This window comes from Patiria miniata, unplaced genomic scaffold (genome assembly GCF_015706575.1).
Source record: "Patiria miniata isolate m_02_andy unplaced genomic scaffold, ASM1570657v1 HiC_scaffold_29, whole genome shotgun sequence".
In the NCBI taxonomy this organism is placed as follows: Eukaryota; Metazoa; Echinodermata; class Asteroidea; order Valvatida; family Asterinidae; genus Patiria; species Patiria miniata.
In genome coordinates, this window is record NW_024037068.1 from 27,641,732 (window position 1) to 27,664,495 (window position 22,764).

General features: G+C 41.3%; 1 protein-coding gene across 13 annotated transcripts in view; it reads right to left on the reverse strand.

The window, feature by feature from the left end:
- Positions 1–22,764, reverse strand: part of LOC119735735 — a 114,803-nt gene that overhangs the window by 85,074 nt on the left and 6,965 nt on the right. For all 13 annotated transcript variants that reach the window (XM_038209643.1, XM_038209647.1, XM_038209651.1 and 10 more), the window contains exons 3-13: positions 18,716–19,048; positions 17,210–17,524; positions 16,289–16,606; positions 15,648–15,944; positions 14,965–15,294; positions 14,058–14,348; positions 7,274–7,297; positions 6,445–6,717; positions 4,918–5,064; positions 4,066–4,117; positions 2,265–2,323 (exon numbers count right to left, since the gene is read on the reverse strand). In XM_038209643.1, the coding sequence (XP_038065571.1) occupies positions 2,265–2,323; positions 4,066–4,117; positions 4,918–5,064; positions 6,445–6,717; positions 7,274–7,297; positions 14,058–14,348; positions 14,965–15,294; positions 15,648–15,944; positions 16,289–16,606; positions 17,210–17,524; positions 18,716–19,048 (2,439 nt within the window). The remainder of the gene's footprint in view (positions 1–2,264; positions 2,324–4,065; positions 4,118–4,917; positions 5,065–6,444; positions 6,718–7,273; positions 7,298–14,057; positions 14,349–14,964; positions 15,295–15,647; positions 15,945–16,288; positions 16,607–17,209; positions 17,525–18,715; positions 19,049–22,764) is intronic.

Sequence of the window (22,764 nt, forward strand, 5' to 3'; positions counted from 1 at the left end):
TATGTTCGCACATACTAATAAAACAGGTGGGAGTGCAGTGGTTTGTCCTTGATAAGCAGTCAGGCTATCCCCAATGTATGTGCGTCTGTTGTCTAGAGCCAGCCTGCCTCCCATCAGAATTTGAGTGACGAGTGATGAGCCAGTTAAGTGCCGGAAAGCTACCTACAGCTAAGAAAGCCACATTAGAATGGGCTTGGTCCAGTAATGAATGCATGGTACACTTTTCTCTAGCATTTCTGTGAAGTTCTCCCAGTTTGCTTTGCGAAAGTTCCAGCGTGGGATGGGAACGGATTTGGTTACTGGTATGCAAATGCCAGTGTTGGTGGTTATTGGTCTGTGCTGGCTTTTAGGAAAATCTTCTAGGACTCTCACAGATGATGGCAGTAGGCGCCCCTGTTGAGAGGTTACCCAGCATAGGTCAGGTGAGTATTCACGATTCCACCTGGCGGAGCGGAAAGATCGCCTTTGTTTGAGGTCGATGACGAGGTAGAGGTTGTGATGAGAGGACCAGTCCACGAGCCAGTCTCCGTTCATGTCTGCTGTCTCGTATCCCCAGTTTGCATGGTGGCTGTTGAAGTCGCCCTTATTAGCAGTGAGATACCATCACCTGATCATGGACACTATTGTCGAACGGCTTGACCAAGGCTAGTTGCCTCAAGGGGAAAGCAAATCACAGGTCGACCCAAGGCCAGCCTTAGACCACAACACTTTCCCATCAGTTTTTCCAGCTTCTACTTCTTGCTGTTTCTGCCCGAGACACAGACCCACACTTGACTACAAGACTCTACATTAAAGAACAGAGGATGCAATGTAGCTGAGGACCAGACCTGTTACATCAGCATTCTTCCTTGGGTCTGAAGACCAAAGGTTCTGTGGCTTTCTTGTCTTTGTTTACTTGGGCATAAGTTGCTGAAACATAAATATTTATGGGGAAAACATATGGGTATACAAAACTAACAATCTTGAGCAAAATGAATGAGTCTGACTGCAACTATCAGCAGACTATGAAACACTGAAGAGGTTGGGCGAACCAACATGATCCTGTCATGATACAGTTCTTCCCAGTGTCATTAATCAACGTGTCCAATCTAAAACAAAATTGAAGTAATGATTGAAGAAGAAAGACCAACATAAAACTCAAGCCAACAAAATGTGGAAAGCTCAACAAGGAAAGACATCTCAGTACAGAAAGACACACAACACAGAGATAAAACTGGCATATGGCCCAAAAAATCGGAAAATATGCCGAAGAAAAATATGTGTCCGAAATCTGGGCCGCGCTGAATTACACACATGTACCTGCATGTACAATACACTTCATGCCCAATTTCCGAACACCTACTCCTGCTTTATTTTTGATTCATTTTACGATGAAAAAATGGTTAGTGTTTTCATTGCATAAAATGCCCGAATTACGGTTAGAGTAATGGAGTCATCAATAAAGAAGTTCATTTCTTACTTGAGAAAGTCTAGGGAAAAGTCCGAAAGACATGTCCATTCAACCACAGACAACTCCACTTGCATTCATACGTGGGGAAAAATCAGGTATTATCATCTTTCTCTTCTAACAAATGCCAGTGAAAAGTTTCGCTAATGCTCTCTCCGCTGTACTTCAGATAATCATCACGATTTTAAAGCATTGCATTTTGCATAACTAAATTTGAAACCTCTGAAAATTGCACAACATAATGATTTTATCCACTGGATCGTTGACAAGGCTACCCGTTCCTGACCGGCCATGTGCTTGCAGACGGTACAGTGCGGTACGTACGCTGGTACCATTGCATATATTGCACACACGTGCGACCATGGAGCATTTATATAGCTCCACGGTGCGACACACAGTGATTTGTTCATGTCGCCTGCCAATGTTTTTACCTTTGGTCTAGCCGGAGAAGGCTCCGATCAGTGTTATGCCCTGTGTTTCTACCGTTGAAACACTCCAATAACGACTGGTGAAAGAGATTAAAACTACGTTGGCGATGATTTTCACGTGCCATTTCCATCGACTTTTCATCGACTTTTCTTCGAAATTATGATTGAAATAAAGTGACATTTTGTGAGAAAATCCTTACAAAATCACATTTTGTGGGACACACTGTAAAAAAATCGGAAATTTCATTGGAAAAGTCAAGAAGTCGGTTTTCCGAATAAAATCGGAAAAGTTTCATCTCTGACAACACTTATTTGCATTAATCCAGAAGTTTTGAGTATTGAAGTTTAGATAGAAGTGGTTTTCAGGGTTTTTTTTATGAAAGGTTTACCCTTGTTCTGCAGGGCTTGGTTTGTTATGCCATTGTTCTCCTCTGGCTGCACATCATGGCTGAAAAGATGGGGGAAAAAAAGAATATATGTTAAGTAGACTGATGAATAAAAGCTTTAAGAGGGACTACGTGTATAAAGACTCATTCAGCGACAGCCATTTTCTGAAGTGGCACCAGGCTTGTACACACACACACACACACACACACAGGCTCCTTCAACATATACACCTGGTCTTTAAGAATGTTTGTGCCATGAGAGCAAATGCGGTTGGACCTCAACAAATGACTTCTAATTTTGTTTGCCAAATTAGTCTAGATCAAGTAAAAATCTGTGAATTAACTGCACAACATCATGTTATCAAACTAGTGGGTCTCATGTAACACGCCTGGGCGCCCCTTTGCATTTCCTCATTACACTTTTTCCAGCTAATTTCTTTTGCATGTTTTGACTTATGAATTATGAAGTTTTCAAATTAAGGTTGGATTAGAATGTTAACTTGTTAAACTAACCCATGTAAACATATTTTGTTTTTACTTATCACCGACAGTTGTACTGCAATTATACTCCGTATTAATAAGTGTCTTCAACTTCTAATTTTTGTTTGGATTTAATTATGAACAGGACCAAAAAAGAATCTTTTCTACTACAATTACGAAAAAACACATTATAAACATACATAAACTGGCAAGTAATTATGATTTCAGTTAATGAGATGTTAAAATTGTCTATGAACAAATGTATGTCATTCCTTGTCATTCCAAGTTCTGAGGTAAAACAAATTTTCTTCGAGACAGAGGCATATCACTGGAAACACAGACGTACATTTTCAAGGGAAACAAAAATGGCATTGAATTGCAGTTAATTGATCATTAAATTATGAAATCCTTACACTAATAATTGATTTTTCATTGACTGTTTCAATAAATTCAAAATGGAAAATATAACCAAGTCACTCTCTTTTTTTCTGCATGTTTTTAAGAATATCTCAATTTCATTATTTTAAACAAAGTACAATTTGGTTAAAGATGTGTATAAACAGGACATAACATAAAACAAAAACTTTCCTGGATCATTTCAATGCCAATTGTAAAAACAAAGCAACAATCAACAGATGACATAAAACACATCAAATAACTTTCAGTTTCACTTAGAAAACCACAAATAAGCCTTTGGGCAGGAATTATTGGTACATGTAGATTGGGAAGGATTTGGCCAAGGAAATTATGCTTACAAACAAGGAAAAGCAAGTTCAGTGTTACTTGTACAAGTACCGGTACATGTACGTCATCTTTTGGGGTTTTTCCAAGTCACAGACCCACTTTAATGTTAGTTAAACTTCCTGAATTCCGAGTAAAACAAAAAAAGCTGAACTTTCAAAGACCAGAAATGCATTGTATAAGTTACAATGGTATGATGCTTGTCTTTCAAGAGAATATCTACATGTATTTATTGAAGGCAAGAATAATTGGCTCAAGAAGGTGGCGGTGTTTGACATCTCTCCAGTAGACAATTTCTTAGGAGAAAAACTGTATTCATATGGTCCTACTTCTAGCCAGGAATTGAACCTGGGCCACATTGGTGAAAGGTCTGTGGGTTGTACATGAAAACAAAAATCTGCAAACATTAAACCTCTCACAAGCTCTCAGCTAGCACGGAACTATACAGTGCTCATGACACACATGTACATGTAAATGTATGTTTGAAAGGCAAGACCAATGTAAATAATCAACACGATAACTACTTTATTTCATGAGGTTCTTTAAAGTTTTCTCCATGTAGTTAAACTTATAATCAACTGACCTTGGTTCTTGTAGTTCAACTTCTTGAATATAGTAGGCAGGGCTGAAGGAATCTACAAGAAATAGCACAAGAGAACCCCTTTAAAGTACCCCTTTAAAGTACCCCTTTAAACAAGAGTCCGTCAAAATGAGTTTTTCGATAGCGCATACAATAGTCCACGTTAAAATTTTTTTGCAAAATATACATGTACTATATACATGTACTACATGTTTGCGAAGAAGTAGTCTTCCTCCAAGCCTGTATCTGAATTTGTATTTCCCTAGTTTGCAGCCAGTCCCGTAAAATACGCAGTTAAGTTGCTGTGGCGGTCACGTGGAGGTCTCTATCAACAAGAATAATCATCCTCATTCTTGGTAATATTGGCAACACTACCTGGGAAATGCTGAGCATACATGCACATGTACTAGCTTGAATACTGCGTGCGTGAGGTGTATGCATTGAATTTCCTGGGTAGCATTGCCAATATTGCTAAGACTGGATTTCATTGATCGTGTTGATAGAGACCATTGAGTTTTCCTCGGTTATTTTCAGAACCTCAGAAAAACTCACAAAAGAGAGGTTGCATGGTGCTTCCAACTTATTGATAGAGATATTTGGCTTGTCATGGACGGCCTATTTTCAATGGACGCAGACCTAGATATAGCTGTACACAGCTGATTTGGATGCAGCATTATTCATGTTATACATGTACCTTTATGTGATCAGTATATGTACATCATACTGAAGTTGTACATTTAAATAGTGAATCAAGGGAATAAAGACCAATCCAGTCTTGAACTATAAAGAATAGAGATGAAGCCAAAAACATTTCACCTCTTTCTTTTACAATTTGATCGACGTAGCTTTACCAACCTTCCTTGCCATTCTTCCTCTGGGGTGAGGTCCTGACCAAGTAGACAACCAGAACAACGATGATAGCGATGAGTATGATGCCTCCTACTGTCGCTCCAACGATGAGGCCAATATCAAGTCCAAGGGGAGTTGCATCAGTTGGCTTGACTATCAGTAAGGAACAGTAAAAAGTATAAGATTCATTTATATTACCTTTTTCATCAGGCCACTGCAAACATTCCAATGATAATCTCAGCTTAATCAAAAACCACATCTCAATTCTTCATATGTGGTGTCAAAAGGTCAAGGCAACATTGTTGACTGCAATTTGCACGTAAAGATTTCCCCGTACACATGCATGTTAAATACAATTCACACAACCACAGCTTCTTACAAACTGGTCATCAGGAAGGTTTTTAGAAGTGCCAATATTTGCACATATTTGCTATAAGATTTAAGCCTTTGCATGGTAGAGACCAAAGACAATCTTTTAGAACTTAAAGCAGTCCTTTCTTATCAGAACTAAAACTACTTAGTGAAAGTTGATAACAAGCAGGACAAGTTCTTTTTAGAACTACAAATATCTACTGAGCTGTAATTATTACCACTTGGTGTTACCGCAAACCAAAACGATACACATTTGCTAAGCACTTGACTTAGTCGGTTTAGAGTTTAAAAAAGACTAATATAAAATCAAACGCTTAGGAGATGTGTTACGCAACAATTTGCTGACAACCAGTCAGGTGTACATCATAAGTTATTCTGCCTATTAAGAAGGCTTTACTAAGCAAATGTTCACGTCAAATTGGTTTTGCCTTTCACCGAAGTATTAACACTGTATACTCAGTGTGTTACCTCCCAAGTGAACGATGGAAAAAAAAAATTCACTCGGGTGGGACTCGAACCCACAACATCCTGCTTTCTAGTGCAGACGTCTTACCACTTGACCACCGAGCTAACGGGATCAGTTGGCCAGTTCAAATCTATTGTACATAGCAGCAGGTACCACATTTGCTATTCATAAGATGATTTTTTTTTTGTGACGGTGGTCAAGTGGTAAGACATCTGCATTAGAAAGCAGGAGGTCATGGGTTAAGGGTCCCAACCACATGTTTTTTTCCAACTTTCACTCGGGAGGTAACACACTGAGTATACAGTGTTAATACGTCGGTGAAGTGCAAAACCTAATTTGATAAACAGGTACATCCCCCCGATGCAAAAAATTCATCTTATGAATAGTAAATGCAGTACCAACTGCTATGTACATAGATTTGAACCAGCCATCCGATCCCGTTAGCTCAGTGGTCGAGTGGTAGGACATCTGCACTAGAAAGCAGGAGGTCGTGGGTTCGAGTCCCACCCAAGTGATTTTTTCCAACTTTCACTCAGGAGGTAACACACTGAGTATACCTAAGGGCAAAACCTAATTTGATATACATCACCCCGATGCGAATGTTACAAATGTTCGCTTCTTAAATGTATATTCTGTGTTAAGAAAATACGACAAAACTGGATCAAAGTTGCCAGAAGACAGAGTGCAACAGTTACCAATTTCAGCAGCTGCTGGTTCACTGCACAAATCATCGAAGCACTTTTTGGAGCGGACGGCTTCAATGTCTCCTGCAGCTCGTCTTCTTCGCTTCTGAGATGACGCACACCATTCAGAGAGCTTCACTTTCTGATCTGAGCTGATACAGGCTCCACACTCTTTCCAGGTGCCATTGCCTTGGTATTGGACTTCCAGCTGGATGCATCCATTCCCTTCCTTCAGCCCTCCAACTGCCACAGTCCCATCTTTCTTGTTAAACCCTACAGTGATCCCTGATTTAATTGGATATTCAAAAATGGTCATGTATACATGTACACGTATTTTAATTACAATTATTTCAATCCTTCAATTTTTACAGCAACAGAATCTACCATGATTTTAGGGGGAACGAGAAAGCGGTACCCATGAAGTAAGCAACAGGACGTTTATGTTTCCAACCTCATTGATGAAATTTTATTCCGAGAACTCTAGCTTTAAGCAGAGGGGTGGGGCAGATGTTTTACTTTTATTTTGTTTAAGGCTGAAACTCCCCTTTATTTAATTGTAAATGTAGTAGATGCGAACTTCAGTCAATGTTTGCCACATTAACATTCATGAGTGATCTTTCGAAGTTGTCTACCGGTACCTGTATCTACATGTACAATGTATATGTACACGTACCCCACAAGTGAAAATATTAAGAAAGGCAAAAAACTACTTTTTATCACCATGACCTACATGTACCTACATAAATGCCATAACCTTTGAGATGTTTGTTTTGGTGAAAGGATAAAAAGATAATTGAACAAACCAAGTACCAGTACATATAGATTATTAATGTACACATACCTGAGCCAGGGCCTGGTGGATTAGCTGCAACAAAAACAAAGAAATTAAAATTAGAAATGTTAATAAATGACATGAAAATCTGAAAGAATTTGCGTACATGTATGTAGTTTACATGCCTGAATACCAAGGTAATGTGGAACATGATGCTGCCATTCTGTCGACACTTTTCCAGTTTTTGAGACCTACCCAGTACCGGTACAAAATATCGTAACGCTATGGTAGGGGCCGGGCTTACATGTAAATGTGTGCTTTTCTATACGAACTTGATGTCATTCTTTCTGTTTGGTTTTCTGTTCCCCTTGCTTCTTCAGGCTTACAAGTTAAGAGGAAATATTCTATTCAATAAACTTTTAAATTCTGATCGGGACATTACCTTTCACCATGTACAGGCTAACACGTAGACAGTAGATGCGGTATCATACATGTTTTCCATGATTTCCATCAGCCCTTACTTTTAACTCAGGGGAGGATACCCCCCCCCCCCCCCAAATTGGTTAGCATCTCTGTTCCAACACCTCTATGTTCCAACACTTCTATGTTCCGACATCCCTACGTTCCGATAACTCAACCTACATACTGGTATGTCTTATATGTTCCGACATCCCTACGTTCCGATAACTCAACCTACATACCGGTATGTCTTATGTTCTAACATCCCTACGTTCCGATAACGCAACCTACATACTGGTATGTCTTATATGTTCCGACATCCCTACGTTCCGATAACTCAACCTACATACTGGTATGTCTTAACATCCCTACATTCCGATAACGCAACCTACATACTGGTATGTCTTATGTTCGGACATCCCTACGTTCCGATAACTCAACGTACATACCGGTATGTCTTATGTTCGGACATCCCTATGTTCCGATAACGCAACCTACATACCGGTATGTCTTATGTTCCGACACAATCCTACGTTCCGATAACTCAACCTACATACCGGTATGTCTTATGTTCCGACATCCCTACGTTCCGATAACTCAACCTACATACCGGTATGTCTTATGTTCCGACATCCCTACGTTCCGATAACTCAACCTACATACTGGTATGTCTTATGTTCGGACATCCCTACATTCCGATAACTCAACCTACATACTGGTATGTCTTATGTTCCGACATCCCTACGTTCCGATAACGCAACCTACATACTGGTATGTCTTATATGTTCCGACATCCCTACGTTCCGATAACTCAACCTACATACTGGTATGTCTTAACATCCCTACATTCCGATAACGCAACCTACATACTGGTATGTCTTATGTTCGGATATCCCTACGTTCCGATAACACAACCTACATACTGGTATGTCTTATGTTCCGACATCCCTACGTTCCGATAACTCAACCTACATACTGGTATGTCTTATGTTCAGACATCCCTACGTTCCAATAACTCAACCTACATACTGGTATGTCTTATGTTCGGATATCCCTACGTTCCAATAACTCAACCTACATACTGGTATGTCTTATGTTCCGACATCCCTACGTTCCGATAACTCAACCTACATACTGGTATGTCTTATGTTCAGACATCCCTACGTTCCAATAACACAACCTACATACTGGTATGTCTTATGTTCGGATATCCCTACGTTCCAATAACTCAACCTACATACTGGTATGTCTTATGTTCCGACATCCCTACGTTCCGATAACTCAACCTACATACTGGTATGTCTTATGTTCAGACATCCCTACGTTCCAATAACTCAACCTACATACTGGTATGTCTTATGTTCCGACATCCCTACGTTCCGATAACTCAACCTACATACCCGTATGTCTTATGTTCAGACATCCCTATGTTCCGATAACTCGACCTCATACTGGTACGTCTTATGTTCAGACATCCCTATGTTCCAATAACTCAACCTACATACTGGTATGTCTTATGTTCGGACATCCCTACGTTCCGATAACGCAACCTACATACTGGTATGTCTTATGTTCGGACATCCCTACGTTCCGATAACGCAACCTACATACCGGTATGTCTTATGTTCCGACATCCCTACGTTCCGATAACTCAACCTACATACTGGTATGTCTTATGTTCGGACATCCCTACATTCCGATAACTCAACCTACATACCGGTATGTCTTATGTTCCGACATCCCTACGTTCCGATAACTCAACCTACATACCGGTATGTCTTATGTTCAGACATCTCTATGTTCCAATAACTCAACCTACATACTGGTATGTCTTATGTTCCGACATCCCTACGTTCCGATAACTCAACCTACATACTGGTATGTCTTATGTTCCGACATCCCTACGTTCCGATAACTCAACCTACATACCGGTATGTCCTATGTTCCGACATCCCTACGTTCCGATAACTCAACCTACATACTGGTATGTCTTTTGTTCTGACATCCCTATGTTCCGACAACTCAATCAATATGTTCCGACACCCCTACATGTATGTTCCGACAGCTCAATCAATATGTTCCGACACCTCTACATGTATGTTCAAACACCCCTATGTTCCGACTGCACATATTCTTATCCCTAACCCTAACCCTTACCGGGAGTAATACAATCTTATGTACAGATTGTCGGAACATAGGGGTGTCGGAACATAGGGGTGTCGGAACATAGGGGTGTCGGAACATAGGGGTGTCGGAACATAGGGGTGTCGGAACATAGGGGTGTCGGAACATAGGGGTGTCGGAACATAGGGGTGTCGGAACATAGGGGTGTCGGAACATAGGGGTGTCGGAACATAGGGGTGTCGGAACATAGGGGTGTCGGAACATAGGGGTGTCGGAACATAGGGGTGTCAAAATATAGTTTGAGTAGTCGGAACATAAGGGTGTCAGAACATAGGTGTGTCGGAACATACATTTAGGTGTGTCGGAACATAAAGCAGTCACCCCCCCCCCCAATTATTTATTATTCTATTCACGAATGGTCACAACTACCGTTATGTCTTATTTTCAGCACGACAACAAAAAGAAGCAGGTAAATTAATGTAGGGGGATATACTGTGCCAGTATGTATGCATGTACATGAGCACATCAGTAAAGTGATGAAGTTGTGTTAGTTTGAACTGAAATAAAGTAAACACAACAAATGAGTACCCAGTATATCAAGTTACTCCATAGTGCTGATTTTCACAAAACCAAACACCCCCCCCCCCAAAAAAAAACCTGTGACAAATCATTTCTTTTTCAAATTATATTTTTTTACAGAATAGAAATTAACCCACTATATGATTTAATATTCTCTTAGGCCTACTGCTGAATTGACCAAGATGTTCATGTAGGCTATACATGTACATTGCCAAGCCATGGAACTGCCTGTACACAATAAACAGCGCCCTCTACCATGCATACAGTATTATGGACCCTGACCCAAAGTGCTTTTAAAAAATTGTAACGCACGCAAAATTTCAGGTTTTCCCCCACCATCATCATCAGTCAGCAACACAAACCTTAACCACCGGATAATTGAATGAATTTTATTTCCTCGTTCATTAATCACACTAAGTGTGAACAATGTTTGACAGGTTGGAAATATTTGTTCACTCTGCTTCTAAGATTCCAAAAGACTGGGAATTTCCTGGGTGTTTACTACTTTTACAAAGTTATTTCCTCGTTATTGCTAGACCATAATTTACAGAAAACTGCATTACACAGCAGGTTTCAAAACTTTTGAAAACAAGTAAGGGTTTTGCCAGTGTTTATTTTGTCAAGTATTTCCTTGTTGGATCATGTATCTTGCATGTTCAGAAGTAGTGAATTTTCCAGATGGTGAGGAAATCTGCCCAAAATAGTTAGGATTTGAAGATAAAAAAAAGAATTAAGTGTTCCACTAACTTTGCTTAATGATGTTCGTAGGCTATTTGTTTGTGCTCTTCAACAAATATATATTTTTCTCTTGACACATTTCTCATTTCAACAACATTTTTTACAAGGTATTAAAAAAAAAGAAGTTTTTCCCCTTTCCTTTATATCTGTAACCCTCTGAAACAAAAGCCCTTCATTTTTGGTTGCCTACATTGTAAGTTGCGCACACGCACATTTGCACTGCCCACATCACGGTCCCTTCATCATCCATCCTAATGGGCTCCGTGTGCAACAGGAGAGGGCACTTTTTTACCACTTTTGAAAGCTTCGATAACAAGACACACCACATGTGTGCATACTCGTTCGCGCGCATATAGCGCAAAGTATGCAAAATTGTTTTTTATTCTAAATGTGCTCAAAGCGTTGACTATGTGTCAGATCAATTGTCTCTCCCGATGGTTTCCCACTCTCCCTTTAATGCCATGCAGTGAGGGGTTACTGTACATGTGCACAGAGCCCTAGAGTCTTGAGGGTTGAGAAGTATTCTACCCCGCAAGTACATGTACCGATAGATGTCAGGATCCAAAAAAATCAAAATGTGTAAATATTCCTGTAAACCTAGACAATTTATTTTATGTATTTTGCTACATGTAACTTATTACCCCTCAACTATTTCACTTCATGTTACTCTGCTCAAGTGGGTACAGATAATATTTAACCTGTGTAATATATCACCTTCTCTACAAGTATCACTTTAGTACTTTAGTAATGGTTTCACTGTATACATACCGGTATATACATGTACATGCAATGGGTCAACACAAAAAAGCATGCTTTACCTTTGATCCAAAATAACGCTGTTAAATTTAACAATGGTAAAACAAAATTTCAGATTCACTGAACAAGGCATGACAAATTTATGCAGCGAGTTTCATCAGCTTTGTGCAAGTGGGTCAGATTTACACGCCATATGAAAAAAAACCTCACTTTCAGAATGTCGATACAGTGCTGGAGACGGTGGCGGAAGGCACGTGCTGTGGCTGAAAGCTTCTGAAGGAATGCAGGATCACCCCTGATGTCATTGCACACCTCCTCGATCGTGTGCTGCACTGAACGTCGGAGGAGGTGTGCAATAACATCAGGGGTGATCCTGCATTCCTTCAGAAACTTTCAGCCACAGCATGCGCCTTCCGCCATCGTTTCCAGCGCTGTATTGACATTGGAGGACGCCAAGTTGAAAGTGGCAGATTCTAAAAGTGAACATTTTTTGGTATGGTGTTTAAATCTCACCCTCTTGTACAAATTTGGCTGATGAAATGCCCTCCACAAAATTTGTCATCCCTTGATTACATCTGAAATGTTGGTACAATTCCATTGTTAAACAACAGAGTTATTTTTAGGATCAAAAGTAGGACATGTATGTTTTTACACATAGTACATGTACATGTACACGTTCATGTATTGTACCGGTATGTATACATGTATGTACATTGTTCACCCAGTGGTTCCACTAGGGTACATGTTACAGTATGGTATCTCACAATGACACAAATTTAACATATTTTCACCATTTAGTGCTCAGCGGTTTCAAGGATTCAGGCATCAATGGGTCAAATTAAAAGTGAATTACCATATAAAAACAAACGAACTTGAAAATGAAAGAAACTACAAAACAAAAACACCCGAAAAGACCCCATGCCACCAGTACCTTAGTGACACTAGAACGGAAAGACATGAGATCAGGACCAGTAATGAACAAGAAACCACAACATACCAGGTACTGCCTCTTCAGTTCACTACTGTGCTACCAGTACATGTGAGAACTGGCTTGTTAACTTGAGAGAAATATAACCAAATACATTCATCATCTTTCCTTATTGCTAGCCCTGCACATTAAAATCATCTTTGCAGCACTTTTAAATTCCTTCTACCCTGGTACATGCACATGTTCATGTACACATTGAGACTTCACAATTGGTGTTATTCATGTACATATGAATTTCTCCTGAATGAATTAACATGTACTCGTCATTTGTGTTGTGATTATAAACCGCATGAACATTGTACATAGTACATCACGTACAACTGTACAAGAATACAAAAAAATAATCGATTTCTAAATTGCTATATTTATTTGAAGAATTTATAATGCCATGGTATCAATAAATGTAATAAGAGTATGTTAAACATTAGTCATGTTTAAACACATGTACCGGTACTGTAGTAAATTATCAGTCTGCATTAATTTGTGCAAATTGTATTCACTCAGCCTAAAAATATTATGCTTGAGATCAATGCTGGGACCACACACCAGTTTTACCATACAATTTTCAGGGGACACTAAGTCTCCACAACTTGGTCGAAATTGTCTTTATGTCATGATTGTACTGGAAAAAAACTTCTCCAAAACACAGTTGCACCAAGGGTAAAAACACCCGTTTGCACTTTGCACAGAGTAACAGAAATTAAAAATGTGCACTTGTAATGTGTACTAAATACAAAATGTATGTACGCGAGAGATGACACAAGTCTTGGGGGATACAAAGTTAAAAGTCTTGCTTCTATTGCAAATTTTTCTTTTCAAAAACACTGTCCTTTCGCAACAAATGAAGCAAAAAAAAAACACAACAAAACAAAAACCAAGCACATCCAATTAACACAAAAGATGACACTTAAGCTTAAATGTAGAGTAGATCATTTGCAGCTATTGACTTTGCAACTTTTGAATTGTAATCGAGATCCTAGAATATTGTTTTCTCTGAATATACAGCATTCACAGCTCTAGCTAAAACTTCACCAGGTTAGTTCTTAATGACCCTTCTTTATTAGATATTGGGCACTTTTGTTGCTTTAAACGGAAACAAAATGATGAAATGACAATTAAATGATATACTCTACCTTTAAACAATTCAACATTAAAAATCAACAAACAATGGCCAAAAAAACACAACAATAATTATTAGACAATACTTACGCAGTGTATATCCCGTTGTGTTGCCATATCCAATGCTTTCACCGATGGCATTCTTGGCATACACCCTGATCTCATACTCTGTGTAGTCATCCAGACCCGTTGCTGTGGATGTTGTCTTTCCACCTATCGGTATCTCGTCAGTGAAGACCACTTTGGACGGGTCTGATGACTTGAAGTAGCTGACACGGAATGACTGCTCCTCACCACCATCAAAGCCAGGTGTCCAACCCACAGTCAGAGACTCTGCCGTCCGCTCAGTGATCACAACTCCAGTAGGCTCGTCTGGTCGTCCTGAGATACAAGTATATAAATCAGCATTGTAAAGAAAGTTATCAACTTTCGACCCTGAGGGACTAAAAGTTAAACTGATTTGTGTCCCTTTTTATCAATTAACTAAGCAGTTTGCACCACAGGCCATGTATACATGCAAAAGTTTTCCAAAAATCAGATAAGATCACTGACAAACCCACAATGACAGAGGCCGGAAAATATCTGTCAGCAAGCGATAGCCAGAGACCGAGGGTGATGGCTCCCCCCCCCCCCCCCTCCGGCATAGCTGTCTAGTGAATATTAAACACGTGCCTCGGTCCGTTCATTTTAAAATATAATAAACCTTTACTTTCTCAAAACCCTTTTATCAATATTTCTATTGATTATCTGGAGTTTACAAAAATATGGAAATATAACAGGGGTCCCAAGGACCTTAATTCACTGGTCATATTTAGCTGGAGGGACTTAACTGAGGACAGTACCGGTATTTATTATTTGAATTTTGTGATAATGAAAGTACAAAGACTTGCCTTCAGATAAGAGTCACATGCAAGGGATGTATTTTATACATATTGTCCTGACAAGGATAAATAAATTGGGATAACGTGAATGCACTAAACTACATGTACTGGCTTACTTGTTCCATTGAGGGTGATGTTAAGTGAGTCCTCTCTCCCGATGCCATTTGAACTGATGCAGGTGTACACCCCATAATCAACCAGGGAATCTACTGCCTTGATGGTCAATGTGCTTGTGACCTCAAACCCCAAAACTCCATCTCCACCAGATGTCTCATTGGTGATGAGGAACTTGCCTTCGTCCATGTCACTGATTATCCCCATGGTGTTTGGACCATACCACTCCATGACTGGCTGAGGATTGCCCACCGCAACGCAGGTTAAGACAGCATTATCACCATTGTTCACTTCTTCTTTATCATTTGCTTTATTGGTGATGTTCACCTCATCTGTGGGGAGAAAAGAAATTCCATTAACCCATTAGCACCTGTACTAGGCATATGTCAGAGAAAATATATAAAATGACACGTTAACATCTGTGGTTCCTCCTGGAATGACTCTCATTTGGTGCATCGCTGTACATCATGAAAATGGTCTAATTTCACTAACTTTTTAACAGCACAGAATTGTTTTCCATGGCAGAAGAAAGTACATTGTAGGTGAACCAGTTAAAATGTCAATGCTTGCCACTAGTTCTCAGCGAAATTCTGACACGCAAGTAAATGCAGAAAGTAATAGCATATGCCTATTTAAGATGATTCCTTAAGATTGGGCTCTATGCGCAAAATTCGAGGAAACTTACAGTGCACAATAAGAGTAACTGAATCTGACACCACGTCATCATTTGGGTCAGCTGTAGGCACCCCGTTGTTAGCTTGGCACATGTAGTACCCAGCCTGCTCCCTCCTGATGTTACTCAGAGTCAGTGTACTATTGAATTCATTGTACACCGAGCTGAATGCTTCACTTGAGTCTTGCTTCTTCCAAGTGATGTCACTAGGCCTAGGATTGGCATCTACAGTACATGCAAGGGTTACATTACTGCCCTCAACAACTGGTTCAGTTGGAGTCTTTGTAGGTTGGGACAATACTGGAGGATCTGTTGGTTACAAATAATCCATGCATTCAAAGGAAAAATAAAGCATTCATTACAAAAATGTACCCTTACTTATTCTTCAAACCAATTTGAACCAAGCAGCGGACACTTCTCATATCTTCTCAAAATGAAAATAAAAATTTAACAGATTATGCAGAAAACATTAAATGAATGACTTATGAGAAAGGTTAGATAGGAGGCGGAGTGAATAAAAACCAAAAACATATTTAAATACTTGACAAAATAATGTGAGACAATGAAGCAGTCCGCCTGGTTTTATACTCGTCTCCCTGTGACATGTATACATACAGATACATACACAAAGTAACAGGAAAAAACAAACTTACATCGAACATCAAGTGTGCACATGTCACATACATGTAGATTGGAAGCACATGTAATAGCAATGTTGGTAGCACAACACTTGAACTCTTCGCCATTGTCGGTCTTGCTTAGTTCAGCAGTTGTGTATCGTCTTGTAGTGACTTCTCCTCCATAAGCACCGTTGGGATCGACTTGAGGAGTTTCACTGGTCAACTCCACGTTGTTCTTATCGTACCAAGTTAGATTGGTTTCTGGATTACTACTCTCTGATGTACAACTCAAGGTTGCTGTGTTGCCTGCTGTAACTACTGGACACTGAGCACTCACAATTCTTGCACAAACTAAAAACAAGCCAGAATTGAGACCTTCGATTATCCTCAAAAAAGGTGAAATGGAATTTTGATGGCCTTTACAAATCCCATTATTCTTAACTAGGCTTCGCCTCAACCGCTACGCAGGGGAGGCAGCACAGCCGCATGTCGCCCCCTTCCCGTGCGTGCGGTGGTCATTCCATTGTCTTCACGTATTTTTTTTTTTTTTAATGGAGAAAAAACTTATTTTACTTGCAATTTCAATACTCTTTCAACCTAATTTTTTTTTATCATGATTCCCTTGAGTGTTCCTATTCTTCATTTTGTGACAGATAACACAAACCCCAAAATGTCTCTTAACTAGCTTTCAGAGAGTGGCAAACCTTGTGTGGACCTGGTTTAATCCACAGAAGGTTCACACAACCTGCATTGTGTGGACCTGTTTTGTTTTCAGGCCCACACAAAGATGGCAAGGTTGGCACACACCCTTTGTACTTGATAGTATAACTGTGATGAATTCCACAAGTACAATGAAAAATTAACATCATAATATAAGGATCCATTCAAACCAATAGCACACAATTACTGTAACAATCATTTTTTTCTTATTGCATAGTGTGAATAAACACTTACACTGAACATCAATAGGTCCATACGAGCCCTCCCTGCCTGGGATCCATGACCCTCCCTCTGCAGAACAGTTGATGACAGTCCTGCCATTGTCCTCTCTTGATGGAGTTATATCCAAGTTGCTTGTAAACAGGTAACGATCGCTAAATGTTAATGAATCCTGGTAAGTCGTATTTGTACTGTCAAACCCCATAGTTCCATTGGACCATTCCAGTTGCCAGTTATTTGGGTAACCCTTGTCTGCTGTGCATATAAGTCTTGTTTCTGCACCCTCCATCATTGGTGTACTACTCGTGATCATTGGATTGTCTGGGGGACCTATTGAAAATGTCAAATATACGATTATTCATCATGTTCATTAATAAGGGAATAAATGTGTAATCGGGAGGTATTATAACACTCCGTTTAAGACCGGTGGGAGTCTGGATGGGTGATAATTACCCGAGGCGAAGCTGAGGGTAATTATCACCCATCCAGACTCCTAGCGGTCTTAAACAGAGTGTTTAATACATATTTATTCCCATTCATAAATACCTTTTCGGTCAAAAAACAAATCTTTTTGGTCTAAAAATCAAAACAAGTCATAATCTAGATGTTGCCAACCATCTTTCATGTTTTACAAAACATCCCTGTGACTATAATATGGAATGCCCTCCACAACTCGTTACCTTATAAGGACAGTGGAGTGCGTGTCGCGCATACTGCGCAATGTCGCGCACAACGCAGCTGGGCTGGTGTAGTGTAAATTTCGGACCATGAAATACTGATTCACTGGTAGTATTGCGCATGCATACGCAAGGAATGTGAACGTTCAACCAATGAAACGTTAGAAGGCACCGGATTTCATGGGAGTCCAAATCTTATGCGACACTGGAAAAGTGTTTAAGACCAGCCAGCCATGTCTTTATCATCCATTTAAGACTGGCCACGTGACGGGCTCTCAAATAGGAATGCGTAAACTGTCTTAGGTATTTATGAATGCTGCATAGTAAATAAACATGTGAACTTGTTAGAGGGTTACAGATAAAACAACAACATAACACCCCTGAACATACATACACGTGAAACAGCACGCACTGACATGTTGAACTAAAGTATGTCTCTTCATAATTGGTACCAGTTACTTGGGCCCTTTTATACTTCAAACAAATTGTACATATGTTTCTACATGTACATGTACAATGAAAGGCAATATTAGCTGTTTTTGCTAGACAAATTTATGTACGTGTATGAGTTTGCTTTACATACATGTACTTTGCAAGTGAAATCACTGTGCGGCATCAAGGTGAATTTTTCATAACATGCGTAAAACAATTCAGGTAATACTTGTTCAGGCCTATGTACTTGGAACATTATTGTCCCTGACCTTGTACTCGTGACTCAATCATTTGACATCTTGCAGTATTTTCAATTTTTAAATATATAGATTTGAAAGATTCTTTTCTTTACATTCAGGAGAATGTTCAATTGCAGATACGGACTATTAAATTCCTATCATAATGTACATACCATATACATTCAGTGTAATCTCTGCAGATGGGTATGGTTGCTGCGACTCTAAAGTGTTGGCTACACACTTCACCACCTGTCTGTGATTGGCTCTGACTGGAGTGAACGTCCAGGTGCCTGCCGTATCTATCAATCCATTTGAAGAAGATTCAGTCAGGGTTTCGACCCCAGTTGATGGTGCGACATTATCCATAAACCACTGAATTGTGGCAGCTGGTCTGGTACCCTGTACCAAGCACGTCATTGGGTACGGTGTTCCCTCAGTAACATTCACTACCTCGCCAGGTGCCTTGTCACCGTTTGAATCGGATAATTTCACTTTTGTTGGTGGCACTACAGAAAAAAACATGTACAGGTATATACATGTACAATACATGGGTTGAAGTGACCAAAGTAAACGCTCGTCTTTTACCAATCGTACATATTGTGGCGGTCTGTGTCGACAATGCCTTGGATATTGCTCTCTGCCGACCCGACGAGCGGCTGTGGGGAAGGCCAGGGGAACAGGTCCGTTTTGGGGCAGTCTACCGCCAGGCGCTCAGGGAACACACTCACTCGCGCTCTCACGCAAACCTCACGAACACACTCGGGGAAGGGTTAACGTCCAATGAATAGATCAGACACTCGGGTATTTAGGGCTTCACTGCTTTATTATAACCACTTGGAGACCCAATAAGATGCGTCCTACTTAGGTGCGTCCTAATAAGGTGTGTCCTACGTAGATGTGTCCTACTTAGGTGTGTCCTGCTCAATGGTAAGAATTGGCCCCTTTCCAATAATCGTCGAGAACTGGAATGCTTCCCGTACCAACCAGATTTCCTAATCCCTACACTCACCGGAACTAAACCAGTGCTCTTCCTGAGTGAGAGACTGACCACCGCTGTACTACACACGCTCCAGCAACTCCAAGTCTCTGAGCGGGAACTGTGCTACGCTTCGCGCCACAATTAACAGCTAAAGCACACAACGTGAGCAGTGCAATGGGAGAGTGCAATCATGGACGAGTGAAATGGAAGAGAGTGAGTGCGCGCGCGACACGCGCTTATATACCCGCGCTGGGTACCAACCAGCCACGCTACTCGCGCGCTGTACAACGGACAGAAGTCCGCGTACCAACCAACTAAACTACGGTGAACCTAGCGCGCCAATATTAACTGTTCCGCTACACAGCCGCGCCCCAGGTTTGGTCAGTCCCTTGACCTTAAAAACTGATAACAATAAGGAACAGTTATAAAAACTATAACTCCTAACAAGGTGCTCTGCCACCTTTGGCTAACTTAAATAAAGCTAAACTTAATAACAGTCAAAAAATGTCTCATCTGGAATCCTTGTACAAAATAATTTGCTGACCTACTTAGGTCCTTATACAAAATAACGGTTTGACCTACCTCGGCCTTATACAAAATAATGGTTTGACCTACCTAGGTCCTTATACAAAACTCTCCTTTAGTTTACAAGAAAACAAAACTTTATCAAAACGAAACTTTATATAAAACAGTTCAAAATGCCTCTTCTATTACACACTTGAACAAGTGTTTAAAAAATGTTACCAAAAAAGATCCTCAACAGTTCAACAAACAGTTCAACAAAGCCTCTTTAGGTAGACGTTATCCTTATAGCTTCTAAGGATCCTGTGCAACTCCAGCCAGGAAGTCCACGTCGTAGGTGCGCTGTAGTTTGTCCTTGGTCACTTTGTTGCCTTCATGGTACACCTGTCGTGTAGTAGTCTCCATCACGCGGTTGACTCTACCCATCATGGCACTGATGAGATCCTCATCCGAATAAGGTGTGCCGACTGAATCACCATCGGTCTTCATCAACCTGCATAGGCGACCTTCTCCCTGTGATGTTGGACTTGGTGAGGTTTGTTGCTCTGTCGACCTCTTTGCCTTGAGGTGTCTCAAGTAAACGACATCATACTCACGTGTCGTCGAGCCTTGGAGTGTCTTGTCTCCATCTCTGTACAGGTAGGTTTCCTTAACCTCCTTGATCCGGACTGCCTGTCCCGGTAGCAGCCTGTCTAGGTGCAGTGGTGTTGACATGACTGGGATGCTCTCTCCCCCCTTAGCGGTGGTTTCCTGACCATCGCGTCGTTTGGCCTCATTCCTCATCAACTCTATCATCGCTCGCGGCTTCCCTCTCGGCGGCATGCCTGGCTCCTCATGGCTGTGGGGCTCCTCTAAATCCATCATCAGCGGAGGGGTAGGCGACAGTGTGATCTCTGGGAGCTCTCCACTCCCGCTGTCACCTAAGATTGCTGCTATTTCCAGCTCCACAGCAACATCTGGTACTTCAACTACTTCCGGCCCCTTCGCTTCTCCTTTCGCCCCCATCTCTGGTGCTACGTTTAAAGCCGACGGCGTCTGAAGAGTAGAGCTCGGCCTTGGCTCATCAGGCTCATCGCGAACACTGGTACTGCTTCGTACCTCCTCCTCCTCAGGTGCACGTGAAACTGTCGATGGCGCCTTCTTCTCTTTGGGACGCTTCCTAGTCACTTCTTCCTCATCTTTCTTGTCCCGGCTACGCTTCTTTGTAGCGGCAGTAGGTCCACTCTCGCTCCGTCCAGCAGAACGCGACTTGACCTCTGGTTGGGAACCTGGTTCACCCCGTTTACCTTTAGGTGACTTTTTGCCTCCTAGGCGATGCCTTTCTGCCTCGCTCCTGGTACGCGCCTCACGCTCCCTGTCCTCATAGGACTCAGCCTTGATCCCATTCACCTCAGCCAGGCAGGACGGATGACAATCTTTATAATGATTCAGCAGATTATCCCGCCGATTGTTCTTGTGTGAACACTGCCGGCACCAATAAAACACTCGTGGCCCATGCTCCACTGTCAGATGTCGGTCCAGACTCCTCCGATGTAGAAACACACTGTGGCATTTCGGACAGTCTATTGTCTTCGCCTCGTCTAGGTCCAGTGGAGTCCTCTTTGCTGGCGAGTCTCGACCCATGTTTATCTCCTGACAAATGATGAAAAGAAATGAATCTCGTGAGTGTCTCATGACTAGTTAAAGAAATGGCTCGGGCATTCTGTAGCACGCTCACACACGCATTCAGTTAAACGCATGGGTTCCCCTCACGGCCTGGCCTGTATAGGTTCATGCCCCCGGCTGTTCCCGCACAACCTTACAAATAGCGTTGTGGCCTTCGCCTGTGTCTAGGTGGGTTTCTTCTCCCCGCAGGCGTAGGTGTCCTGTCCTGGTCTCTATGTGTCGTTACTGTAACATCATTAGTTTCCCTAGGTGTATCTTGCGTCTCTCCATCCATGTCTTGTGATTCTCCGACTAACTCCGCAGGTACATCAAATCGGATGTCTTCTTGATCTCGAGCTTCTGCAACGGTCTCTTCATCTTGTCTCGGCGGTTGACAGGGCGACTCTGCCGTCCATGGTTTTAGCGGCCGACCTTGGTAAGGTTTAAGTCGGTCAAAGTGGACAACCTTTTTCCTACCTCTTGGCTTTTGCTGAATTCTGTACGTGACATCTGATAGCTTTTGCAGTATCAGGTAGGGCCCTTCCCATCGTCGTTGTAACTTTGGCGATAGGCCCTTTGTCTTGCTTGGGTTGTGTAGCCACACGAATTCTCCTGTCTTCAGTTTGGCTCCTATCGTTTTCTGATCGTAGCACTTCTTCTGTCTCCTTGCACTACATTTGAGTACTTCCCTTGCCCGCTCGTGGGCTAACTGCATATCTTCTCTCAATTGAAGAGCATAGTCTGTTTCTTCGCTAACTTCACCATCCTTTGCAGTAACTCGAGTAGTCAAATCGAGCGGCAGGTACAATTCTCTGCCTAACATGAGCATGTTAGGTGTCTCACCGGTTGACTCATGAGGCGTTGAACGGTAGGCGAATGTAGCTAGCATCACCTTCTGGTCCCAATCACGTTGCCGTTTGTGAGGATCAATCATAAGGGAGACCATACTCAACAAAGTCCTGTTAAAACGTTCAATCATCCCGTCGGATTTCGGGTTATATGGGGTTGTTCTCGTCTTCCTAATACCTAGGATGCTACACATCTCGGTGAAGACATTCGATTCGAAATTCCGTCCCT